The following is an 11397-nucleotide window of genomic DNA, read 5'->3' as shown; positions in this document are numbered from 1 at the left end:
TGATCGTCTGAATAATCTGTGAATTCTGCCTGGTCGTAACCTAAGTCTAGGGCATTTATACTCTAAATGTTAAGTTTTAAGTGTTATTTAAGGTCTTACACTACAGTTAGGCCTAAGTTCGTGTGCTCACGGTTAGGCCGGGTGACTGACTCAGTAACTATGAAGATGCTTTTTTTTTTCGGAAAAAAAAGAATTGAAAAAGTATCCACTCTTGCTGAAAAAGCGGTTTAACGTAGAGAGAAGTGACAATGGACTATCTTATTAAAACCGTGATAATATTCAATGCTGCTGTAAATATTCCTGTGGTTGATTTCAACTTTTTATTTTGTTATTATACTAGTATCATCATTAATCTAATTTTGTTAGTATTACAAAAATGTGGTCCCATCCACTGGTAATAACAGTAGATTTAAATAATTTATACCTAGGTGTTAAAAGTCTCAATGTGTGTTTGCCAAATTTTAACTTCGACCTTTCCAGCTTACAGTACTGCCCTAAAAGCTCAGTGAAAAAAACACTGATTTATGCAATTTTCATATTAATAACTATTATTTTTTATTGAGTTATCTGTAGAACTTTAAGCATTTTGAGCTGAATAAAGTTCCCAGATTTTTTAATGAGTCTTTAGATTCTACAAACTTCATTCAAAATTTGCAAGCACTGCCCAACAGATCATGCGCCAATCAAATCTCTCTGTTTTGTTTAAAGACCGTTAGCCTCTGTTAGGTCATTTCTCTTGAATAGTATCTTTCTCTCTAACTGATGTAGCTTGCAAAATTGTGTCATTTCCTTCCATTGCAATGAAATAAACAGGTGTTTTCAGACGTTTCCTCTGTGAAAGTGAAGTTCAAACATACATATTTTTGTCCATATTGGCAGACCCCTCAACTCTCCCGGTATTACCAGGAGACTCCCGGTTTTTACCCGAATCTCCCGGCCTCCCGGTTTCATATTCTATTCTCCTGGTTTTTTTATGTTTCATCACTTGCGACATTTCTGAAAATAGCCAACAATTAGTCCTATGCTTAGTAATTCCCCACAGTAATGCTGAACAGGAAAGGCTATTCAGTGTAGTTCGCAAGAACAAGACAGGCAGTCGGTCAAGTCTCACGCTTGATGGGACTCTATCTAGCATACTAGCCATGAAGTCACAGTACACAGAGTCCACTGTTCCCTTTTTCAAATGAAGTCTACTAAAGAAACCCTGGAGAAAGGGAAGCGAGCTGCTGTAAACTACAACAAGAAACACTGATTGGATGATTCTCTCACTGTATTGCATAAGTAGACTATACTTATTTAGGAGTATTTATATCATTTCAGATGAAAATTACCAACCTCCCTATTTTCCCCTTGTTCTCTCTATATTTAGCCCTGAAAATTGTTATTCTCCCAATTTTGGGGTCAAAAAGGTTGACAGTCAACAATGGTCAAAACTTAAACATCTTCCCATAATTTTTCTATATTTTTGGTTCAAGATTTATTAACTGAAGAATATCACATATAGGTGGATTTATATATCATCAGTGCATCCCTGATGTTCCATGTTGTGTCTATTCAACGTACTGTAGGTTAAATGAAATGAAATTGAAACCTTTTTACTGACAGTAATTTAGAGTCTTAAGTGCTAACACACTAAACAGGTGCTGTACATATATTGTTGAATTGGTGAGACAATCTGAGCTAAGTAAGTCAACACACTGGCTTCCAAATGTCATGATCATGTAGTACTTCATTGCCAGATTATTAACTTATCATTGACACTATGTTACTACATTCTGTAACACAGTGAGTGTAGTTTAAGGGCCAAATTGCTAGAAAAGGACCACTGTAACAAAATATTCTTACACTGGATACTGTAACCACTGGGGGGCATGGAAGGGTGACATCTAGTTTGACATTGGAACAAGTGACCAATATTTGGGCAATTAATTTTATTTTCACAAAAAAAAAAGGACCCTGTGATCGCTGTGGATATTGTTCACTGTTAAGATGACATACACATTAACGAGCCACTGACATTTCTTTTAAAAAGAGCTGGTCATGGCTAAACATGCTTGTGTGATTCCCTGTAATGGTTCTTCCAATGTAGAGCTTTGGTTTTATGAGGAGGTCTCATTGGTCTAACAACTTCCTTCCTTTGTAGTTGTTCATCCCAAAGATCTTTTTCATATAACCTTAACGGTAATAGGTGAGATGCTTTCAGTCGTCAGTAGATTCAACTGTACTGAGCCTGAGATCAAACATTTATGGTAGAAAACTGCTGTGCAGATTTGACTTTTTTATTTTTATTATCAAGAATATAAACATACTAAGGTTTGTCAAAGATGGGATCCTACATTAAAATCATTCACCATTAAACAGTTTTTCATACTAGAGTATTTGGATACTTCATGTAAATAAATTAAATTTTGAAATGACATCACTGTCAGATGTTGGTAAGAATTGCATCAGTTAGCTTCCTGTTCTTTGCATGACAATTAGACAATTAGATCTTCCTATTCTAGTACGTAGTTCTTCCTGTCGTGTTGCAATCTTCCACGAATCTGAGTCTTCACTGCCCTTTGACCCACTGTTCAGGACAGTTTAATAGAACTACCTTTATTTTTTCTGTAAAAGACTTGAAAATGGAATCATTGAACCATAGTACAGGGTAAATGGTATTCACTGTCATTAGTGGTGTAAAGTTACAACGATGCAGGTGAAGACATCAAGATAAAAAGCAGTGCTATTTGAACATTGTGTTTAGTTTGGAGTTGGATTGTGTATGTCTACAACCATCGTTTGAACAGTTTCCAGGTATACAATTAGTCTTCCACGTATCAACCTCTAGCTTGGACTTTCTAATTCAGTTCAATTCAAATTGTAACCTGGAGTTTGCTGATTTATATATTGGAATTATATGCAGACTTGAAGTAAGTTTGAATTGCCACTCAAGTTGACTTTATAAGTGTGCCCTTCTGAAACGTATGAACCATATAGACAGAGGTCCAAAGATTGAAAACTGTTGAGTATAAGTTCTAAGTTTTATACTTCAAACCTAGGTGCAAATTTTGCATTAACATTTTAGCACTGTCCGCTTCCTAGCTGAGTGGTATGTAGAACTCAGTTAATTCAGTTTGAAAACATGTCAGAAGTTTGTTCCATTGACAACAGTAACAAAGTTTGAGTTGCAAGCCACATGGACGATACCAAACTTTTTTTTAATGATTTAATACTTGAGAGATTTTTGTTTTACTGACAAGTTTGAAAGTCATCGAAGGTTTCATCATGGCAAATATGTATTTCATTTTCAATCAATGGCTTAGTTTTATAGTTAGATTGTTGGAGGAACCTGCTTTTCAAATACAGGATTTCAACAAGGTCTTGATGCCTTTAATTGTGACAATGGTTGTACAGTACCAAAGAAATTTATCATTTGAGCTTTTCTTAAATGTATGAGATGATTTAAATGAAAAGATTATATGTAAAACCTTGTTTTCTTTTATTTTCAGATAAATTTCATGTGATATTGATCGGTCTTCAGTACAGTCCCATACGACATACATTTTATGACACAGTGCAAGTCTCTTCGTTTGCATAGGGTTGTACAGTGTTAAGCAGTGGACACAATGACAGTAGAAGAAGATGATAAAAAGGAAAATGGCACGGTGGAACACAATGAGAAGAAAGATGGTTCCACAGGTTTGTACAAGTTAAATACTTATTTGGTTTGCTCAAACTTGTGTACAAATTTTCTGATCAATTTTCAGTTTATATGTGCCTTTTTTTTTATTACTTGTACAGTAAAATGTTAATTGAAAACCCAAACATTGTGTTGACAAAAGATATGATGTAAATTTTTGCAGTTAGCAAATTATATGTATTTAATTTGTGAGTGAAAAGTTTCATATTTCATGCGCAAATCACAGCAATGACGTTCAGCACAATGTGTTAGCAAGTGGCATGATGATAAAGACTTTATACATCTCTCCTAAAACCTCAGTCCCATCCCTGATGTAGCTGTCCACAGAAAGGAAATATAGAATAGTAACTTTTAAGATGTTCTATATTCTAACTAGAGTAAAAAGACATGACCCTAAATATACGATGTGACGTATGGAAATTAACCCCAATAAATTATAGACTTTGCCATGTGCAGAGACATATCTATCCAATGACAGAAACCCCTGAGGCATGTGTCACTTTTTATGTGTTTTGGTGGTCCAATGATTTAATTTATATGGAGACAGTTGTGATAGGTTTATAGGTATTGTATGATGATCAGTCAACTTTAATAACTGGCTGCCTGGTGGACCCTACAGGGCAAATTATTAATGGTTCTGTGGTAGAATAATTGTTTACATCAAAATCCGATTACATTGTAACTTAATACCCTCAAGTAGATAACATGAAATATTGGAGCCGGTGTCCTATGCACCAAACCGACACATCTATCCTGTACATGTTTCTCGTTGTTATTTTGTCATGTCTATACTGTAGATAGAAAGCTATTTAGTTTAAGAAACCAGAAAATGACCAGAATTGCACTACAGCTTCTGTATTATATAGTCCTAGTGGTTATATAATTATCCTTGCTGGATTTTGTTCTGTTCATCCTCACTTGTATGATATAAATTCACCCAAAAGAAATTTTCTCTAGAACAACTATTCATAAAATATTTAGCTCTTCCTTATCATGCCTATACTGTAGATAGTTTGTTAAGAAAATGACCAAAGTTGCACTGCAATTTCTGTGCTATATAGTCCTAGTGGTTGTATAATTAGCCTTGCTGGATTTAAAAAGATTGTGCTCTAATCATCCTCACCTTAATGATGTAAATTCACCCAAAAGAAATTTTCTCTAGAACAACTATTCAAACAATTTCTAGCTATTCCTTATCATGCCTATACTGTACATAGATAGAAAGCTATTTAGTGTGTTTATAAAAAGACCTGTGTTACACTGCAGTTTCTTTACTATATAGTCCTAGGGGTTATACAATTAGCCTTACTTGATTTAATAAGATTGTGTTCTAATCATCCTCACCTTAATGATATAAATTCACCCTAAATTTTCTCCAGAAACAACCATTCATACATATTGGCCGCCCTAGCTCTTCCTTTACCATGCCTATGTATACTATAGATATAAAAAGCAGATCTGTGTTAATTAAAATGACGTGTGTTGCACTGTAGTTCTGTACTATGGTGATTGGTCCTAGTGGTTATATAATTAGCCTTACTTGATATAATACGGTTGTTTGTCTCTAATAATTACTTTTCTTTAAATGCCAGTTTTTTTTATTTTAAAGCTCTTGTGCATACATGCATGCCTGATTACGCACAGGATATAACAACTGGATTAGAAAGAGGTGCACAAACAGAGCTACCTTAATTTAAAATTTGTCTTTCTGATTTTTATAAGGACAAATTTTCAAGGACAAACAAACAGTCCTTTCTAACAATCAACTTTTGGAAATTTATTGCTTCACTTGTGTGTCGGTTGCTGTGTACATCTATAGACACAAGCAAGGGAGTGTTAAGCATTCATGAATATAACGTGCTATTGCTCTACAACTCAATACCGTAGAGTATGGTGATTCTAAGGTGTTTATTAGTGTATGCTGTGCTGTGTGCTAAGAGCAGTGAGTCGACATTTTAATCAGCATATCAATTGAACAAAGGCATTGAGCTGTAGGGGTCAATACCACAGATGGCATCTTTCGATTCTCTTATAACAACTGCTCTTGGTATCCTCGTGTCCTCTCTAGCTAATAATAGGCTGCATACCTGTAGATTTTTGTCAAGTTCAAGTTGAAAATAAAGTTATTGTGATGGTATTTGGCATTTTTTAGCAGGTCAGTATACACTGTTACACAATATCTCAGTTAAGTACTGTTGTCATAACTTAATCATTAACACTGATGATGGCTTTTACAGATTTTTGGCTATTTGGTTTGTTAATCGTTAGACCATCCTTAAAAGTGCCACTGAGTAGCTAATTTTTTTTAAATGAAACAATGTCATCAAACAAAATGTTTACTGACAGTGCAAGCATTTTCATTATAAGCTACTTGTTTGAATTCATTGCATGAATTGATAGTCAGCGTTTCAGCAGAGGGCGCTATCATATCGGTCCTAACAGAGCAGTATCTCTATGCTCTGAGTAAGATGCGCATAATCTGTACTATTTACAGATCTCCAAAGATTCTGTAAAGCACGGGAACATATATATCTCAATCTATGTGCTAGTGGTGTAGAATATATGTTTCTGAAATAAATCACAGGTTTATTCATCTCCAGTATATACTAATTTGGACCTTAGATACAATTTTACTGACACTTAGAGCTTTTAAATGTTGGTAAAGCGGAGCGGGTGTGATTGAAAATACCTCAAAGGTTGACGCTTTATGATTTGTTGACATCCAGACTTTGCCAAATGAACTGTGCATGGGCATTATTTTTTTGCTAAACTAGATGTTAGTTATAGCTCTCGCTTAAAAAACCATATGTTAGCTCAAATATGTCACACTATGTGTCATGGGAATATGCAGGTAGTTTGCACAGAAGAGTTCAGTCAGGGAGAGATTTCTCAAAGGAATTCTAAGTGATTTCAGAGACTGCAGATTTTAAAGTTAAGGAGTAGATAGAACCGATAAACGATAAACGTCAGTCCTCTTCTGTTAATTTGGGAATAGCTGACGGAAATTCCCCATTGTTATGTACTCAAACATACAGTGGGTGATGATGTCTGTCCACTGAGATGTTTGTCAGTTTGTATGTATTTGATGGAGTTGCAAAGTGGGGGGGGGGGGAGGTTTTAGGGTCCTGACCAACATGTTCCAAGACTGGATCATACTTCAATAAATATTGATTGCGGGCGATAGATTTAAACGAACCATATGGTAAAAAAGGAGCACATTATATTTGACAGCAAGAGTGAAACGTACAGTTAGCAGACCGTCTAAGTTTTTAGACCACTTTCAAACTTTTATAAACCTAGGTTAAAAGTAGATCTGTAAAAGCAGAGTTGTACTGTTTATTACATGGAATCAATCCATTCTAATAACACCCGACAGGGGACATCCATAAATTAACTGACCAGGGGTATGTCACAAACAAGCCTGTAATATTTGTCCTTGCTGGTAGCATTCAGGGTGTCTGGTGAACCATGGGTGAACCATGGAGCTATTTCAGATGGGTGAACTATCACTGTTTTTCTTTATTTTCACACATCTGTTTTGTTTTAATTATGGCTGTGTGTGGTTGCTGTACATTAAAAGCTGACATGGCAGCTCAAAGAATAGGTGTGTCCCTCTCTGGCCATCATCAAATAGGGGTACACCCTTCAGTCCGACAAGTTTTCAGTCCGACAAGTTTTCAGTCCGAAAATAAAATACACGTTTTCAGTCCGAAAATGAAATACACGTTTTCAGTCCGAAAATGAAATACACGTTTTCAGTCCGAAAATGAGATACACGTTTTCAGTTAGGGAATGAAAGCAGTTTTAATGCCATAGTATCACCAATAAACTGTGACAGCCCGAACTGATATAGTAAAGAAATCGATTGAATCTTTAGTATATACTCATAATTGACAAATAAGGAGTAAAGTTTTAGAAAATATATTGGAATTTTCGGTCCCCCTGGGACCTTCGTCAGCAATATTGGCAGTCGAATGAAAAGTACAAAATGTAACACAATGAAAGTATGACGCTAGGTTTAAAGTGTAAATTGCATTGAAATTAGAACCAAACAAACCATGACTATACAGGAACCTGATTAAGGAGCGAAGAACGGATTACATATGTTTGTAGAACTAATAGTTGTTAAGGGGTCCCAAGTCTTTGTTGAGGCCGGTGATGTGAGACTTAATACAAAAGATTCAATCGATTTTTTTTACTATCAGTTCGGGCTGTCACAGTTTATTGGTGATACTATGGCATTAAAACTGCTTTCATTCCCTAACTGAAAACGTGTATCTCATTTTCGGACTGAAAACGTGTATTTCATTTTCGGACTGAAAACGTGCATTTTATTTTCGGACTGAAAACGTGTCGGACTGAAAACTTGTTTTTTTCGGACTGAGAACGTGTATTTTATTTTCGGATTGAAAACGTGTCGGACTGAAAACTCGTTTTTTCGGACTAAAAACGTGTATTTTATTTTCGGACTGAAAACGTGTCGGACTGACAACGTGTACCCATCAAATAGAACAAAGAAACTCCAGCTTCTATAATAACTGCTAGGTCCCCTTTTGTTCAATGGTTTATAACTTTACTTGCTATTCTGTACTTCTTGATTTTAGTTCTTTCAATAATAACTTTCAAGGGAAACCATATTCTGCTTTCAAGAGTTTTTTTTTCTTTTTTTTTTTGTTTACCCTGTCATAACTTTCCTAGTTCTTTAGCTGTTGAACACATGTTTACAGTCATTTTTGAAAGTATATATACTGATCAATGCAGACTTCAAGTGTACAAAGTTTGATCCCTACTTCTTCACATATTTGCATATGCACCATATTTGAAACGTACACAGTACATGACAATGCTGTTTGGTCATTTGTATAGCAAACTAGTACTACACAGCATGTTGTTCAAAGTATGTATGGGAAGTACAGTACTTGCATTACTCTGTACTGCGGTACTTGCTTGATTACGCTTAATTGGTCTTTGAATGCAGCCATGCAAATAATATTTACTATTGTACAACCTTATACAGTACAGTACATGTACAGTATCACACAGCTCAATATATACAATTGTATAACTTCCTTTGTATACACATATACCATAGTGATGGGTCATATTGGCTGTTAAATGTAATCAATATTTGTAAAGTGCAGTATTCATGCATAATACTGGTTAGATATTGATATATCCAGTTCAGAACGTTACCTTCTGTACCTAGATCAATGCCACTGGTCAGTAATAGTAATATTTTAAATGCAGCACAGGCAGTTCGTACTTACACATTTCATGCAATGCCCCGTGTTAACACCATTGGAAGGGTTGAATGGCTATGATACATCTTTGCTCTTAATGGGTGGAATATCCACTTGCTGTAATTTTTAGTTAATTTTGAAAAATTATTTCATATGAAGATATGAATGTATATAATTGGGAATTACAAAACAAACTAGAACAGTCTTAATTTGCATTTTACATTTTATAGGATATATTGTTATTATAGGCTAATGCTGGCCATTATGACTCACTGAGAGCTGAATGCATATCTTTGAAAGTGATAGGAAGATCAGTTTGAGCAAGAACTAATTGATGACATACTTATTAACGATCTAGAAGTATTATCCTGACTCTCATTTATGGACAGGCGTTCATACTTTGAGTGGTTTGGTTGAACTAATTAGTCAATGAGTATTGTAATAACAGCTGGAAGAAACAGGAAACTGTGATGCTAGTTGTCCCTGAAAAAAAATATAAATTTGCTTCATGTGGTGTCCTTAAATTTTACTTGAATGTTCCCTCTTCCAGTCCCATCCATATCGCTTTAAGATAACAATGGTGCATAATACATTTGCTTTGCCCCTCTTAAAATTTGGGTGGATGTACCCCCAAAAAACTGAACAGAATGACAGTTAGGCCAAGCACCATCACAGGAGTCATAACTGAGTTCTTCAGTATTCTACAGTCAGTCTACTTTGCAGTCTGTATAGCAATGAATGAACTTCCAAGTTGTGAACAAAATTTGCAAGTTAAGCAGATTTCTTTTACCATTTGGTCATTAAAGCAATTAAAACTCTTTTTTTCATCTTGTCACACAGAGAAAGAAATTGCCGATCCAGTTGTGGTGGAGTTAATGCCAGCGAATGGTGATTCCAAGGCAAATGAACCAGCAGCTGCTAATGGCAATGCAGCAGCTACTAATGGCAATGCAGTAAACCCAATGTTGGCAGAGGATGGTGGAGCAGAAAAGGACAAGGCTGATGGCTCTGAGAAAACGGAAACCACAGATGAGAAGAAAGAAGCTAACCAAGTTGGAATTATTAGTATCGTAAGTTTTTAGTTTGTAGATTCTCCTTTGCAACTTTATATACTTTCAAGCACCTGGTTTGCTGTTTGCTGTAATAATGAACCATCTCTGGAATCAATGAACCAAGTACTGACAGTCATTATTAAAGATGAACGTTAGTGATTTTTCAGCATCGACGAAAAAATACGATTTTATTCAAGAGTATTCTAGTTGGTTTCCATATTACACATGTGAAAATTCAAGTCAATCTGATGTTGGGAAAGGCTTAAAAAAAATTCCTAAACTCGTTGATTTTTTAAACAAAAATTGGGCTTTTCGCGAACAGCGATATGATGATCACGTGATCTACAGTGACATGTGACGTCATTATGATGATAACAAAGTGAGCTCGGCGTAGTGTACTTCAGCAGTGTGCACTTAGTGTGTAAGTTTAGTTGCAACCTACACTATATTGGACTCGACAAACAACCTAAACCAGAGAGGAGATTTGATACTCTGCGTGAGATATTTAACGGTCTAATTTTAATAAGGTGTTATTGTTCCTGCTTTTTCTTGTCGTTTTAGTGAAGCCGACTGCCCCGATGTAAATTACGGAATAATCGGTCATAGAGCCATCTTGGGCCCAATTGAAATTTGCGTGTGGCAAGGTCACTAAAGTAAAACAAGTTTGAAAGATTGATGCTTTTATGCCACATTATTTATATATATCCCGATAAATGCAACAGTAAATGTTGGAACTGGAAGACATGTCAGAAGTGAACAACCTAATGACTATGTGAGGAGAGAATCCACGTGCAAATTTCAATTGGGGCATGGACGTCGCTTAGGCAGAGTTTTTTTGGGAAGAGATGTGTTCATACCCTCCAAACCACTTTAAATGTAATACGAATAGGAAATGTGTGTATGCTCGAGCGAAACAAAACATCGTGTAAGTATTACTTACGGTAGCGCACACTGTCACTTATGTTTGCACAGTGTGAAAGTACCGTTTGCGGACCTACGTGAAGTTGGGCTAGAATACGATTCCTCCTGAAGCCCAAACCACGAGGCATGCATGTGAATAAACGCAATAGGCATTGCATGTAGTGAGAAAATTGTTCGAGCTAGACTAACTACTCGATTGAGTTCAAATGCGGTTGTATTTCAACGCACTGAACAAGGAACGTTTATGTCTTACAGTAGGCCTAGTGCATGCGAATCTACTTTGTTTAGAACTTTGGATTTTCTTTCGGATGTTATACTAAACTACGTTTGAGACTATCATCTCTATTGTTATTGTGCCAGTTGACTGGTAAGTCAGCACATTCATACATCACTCTGTATAAAACCCGCCAAAAACGTGATCTTGAGATTTACGTTACTTTGGGTCAGCTTGCGGTCAAATTTCGTAAAAAAAACTTGTAACACGTGGTGAAGAAATCAAGAA

The 11397-nt window shown here is 35.8% G+C and overlaps 1 protein-coding gene across 4 annotated transcripts in view; it reads left to right on the top strand.

Moving 5' to 3' along the window:
- The window catches only part of LOC139958342 (ATP-dependent translocase ABCB1-like), a 40514-nt gene that overhangs the window by 549 nt on the left and 28568 nt on the right, over nucleotides 1-11397 (top strand). For 2 of the 4 annotated variants that reach the window (XM_071955340.1, XM_071955337.1), the window contains exons 1-3: nucleotides 2659-2912; nucleotides 3492-3681; nucleotides 9763-9992. In XM_071955340.1, coding sequence (XP_071811441.1) covers nucleotides 3609-3681; nucleotides 9763-9992 — 303 coding nt within the window. In that variant the 5' untranslated portion in view covers nucleotides 2659-2912; nucleotides 3492-3608. Of the gene's footprint in view, nucleotides 1-2638; nucleotides 2913-3491; nucleotides 3682-9762; nucleotides 9993-11397 lie in introns of those variants that run through there. The other 2 variants (XM_071955339.1, XM_071955338.1) reach the window with 2 other exon arrangements.

The sequence above is a fragment of the Apostichopus japonicus genome, chromosome 18 (genome assembly GCF_037975245.1).
Source record: "Apostichopus japonicus isolate 1M-3 chromosome 18, ASM3797524v1, whole genome shotgun sequence".
Classification (NCBI taxonomy): Eukaryota; Metazoa; Echinodermata; class Holothuroidea; order Aspidochirotida; family Stichopodidae; genus Apostichopus; species Apostichopus japonicus.
Note: the sequence above shows the minus strand (reverse complement) of the source record. Positions and strands in the feature narration are given on the sequence as shown.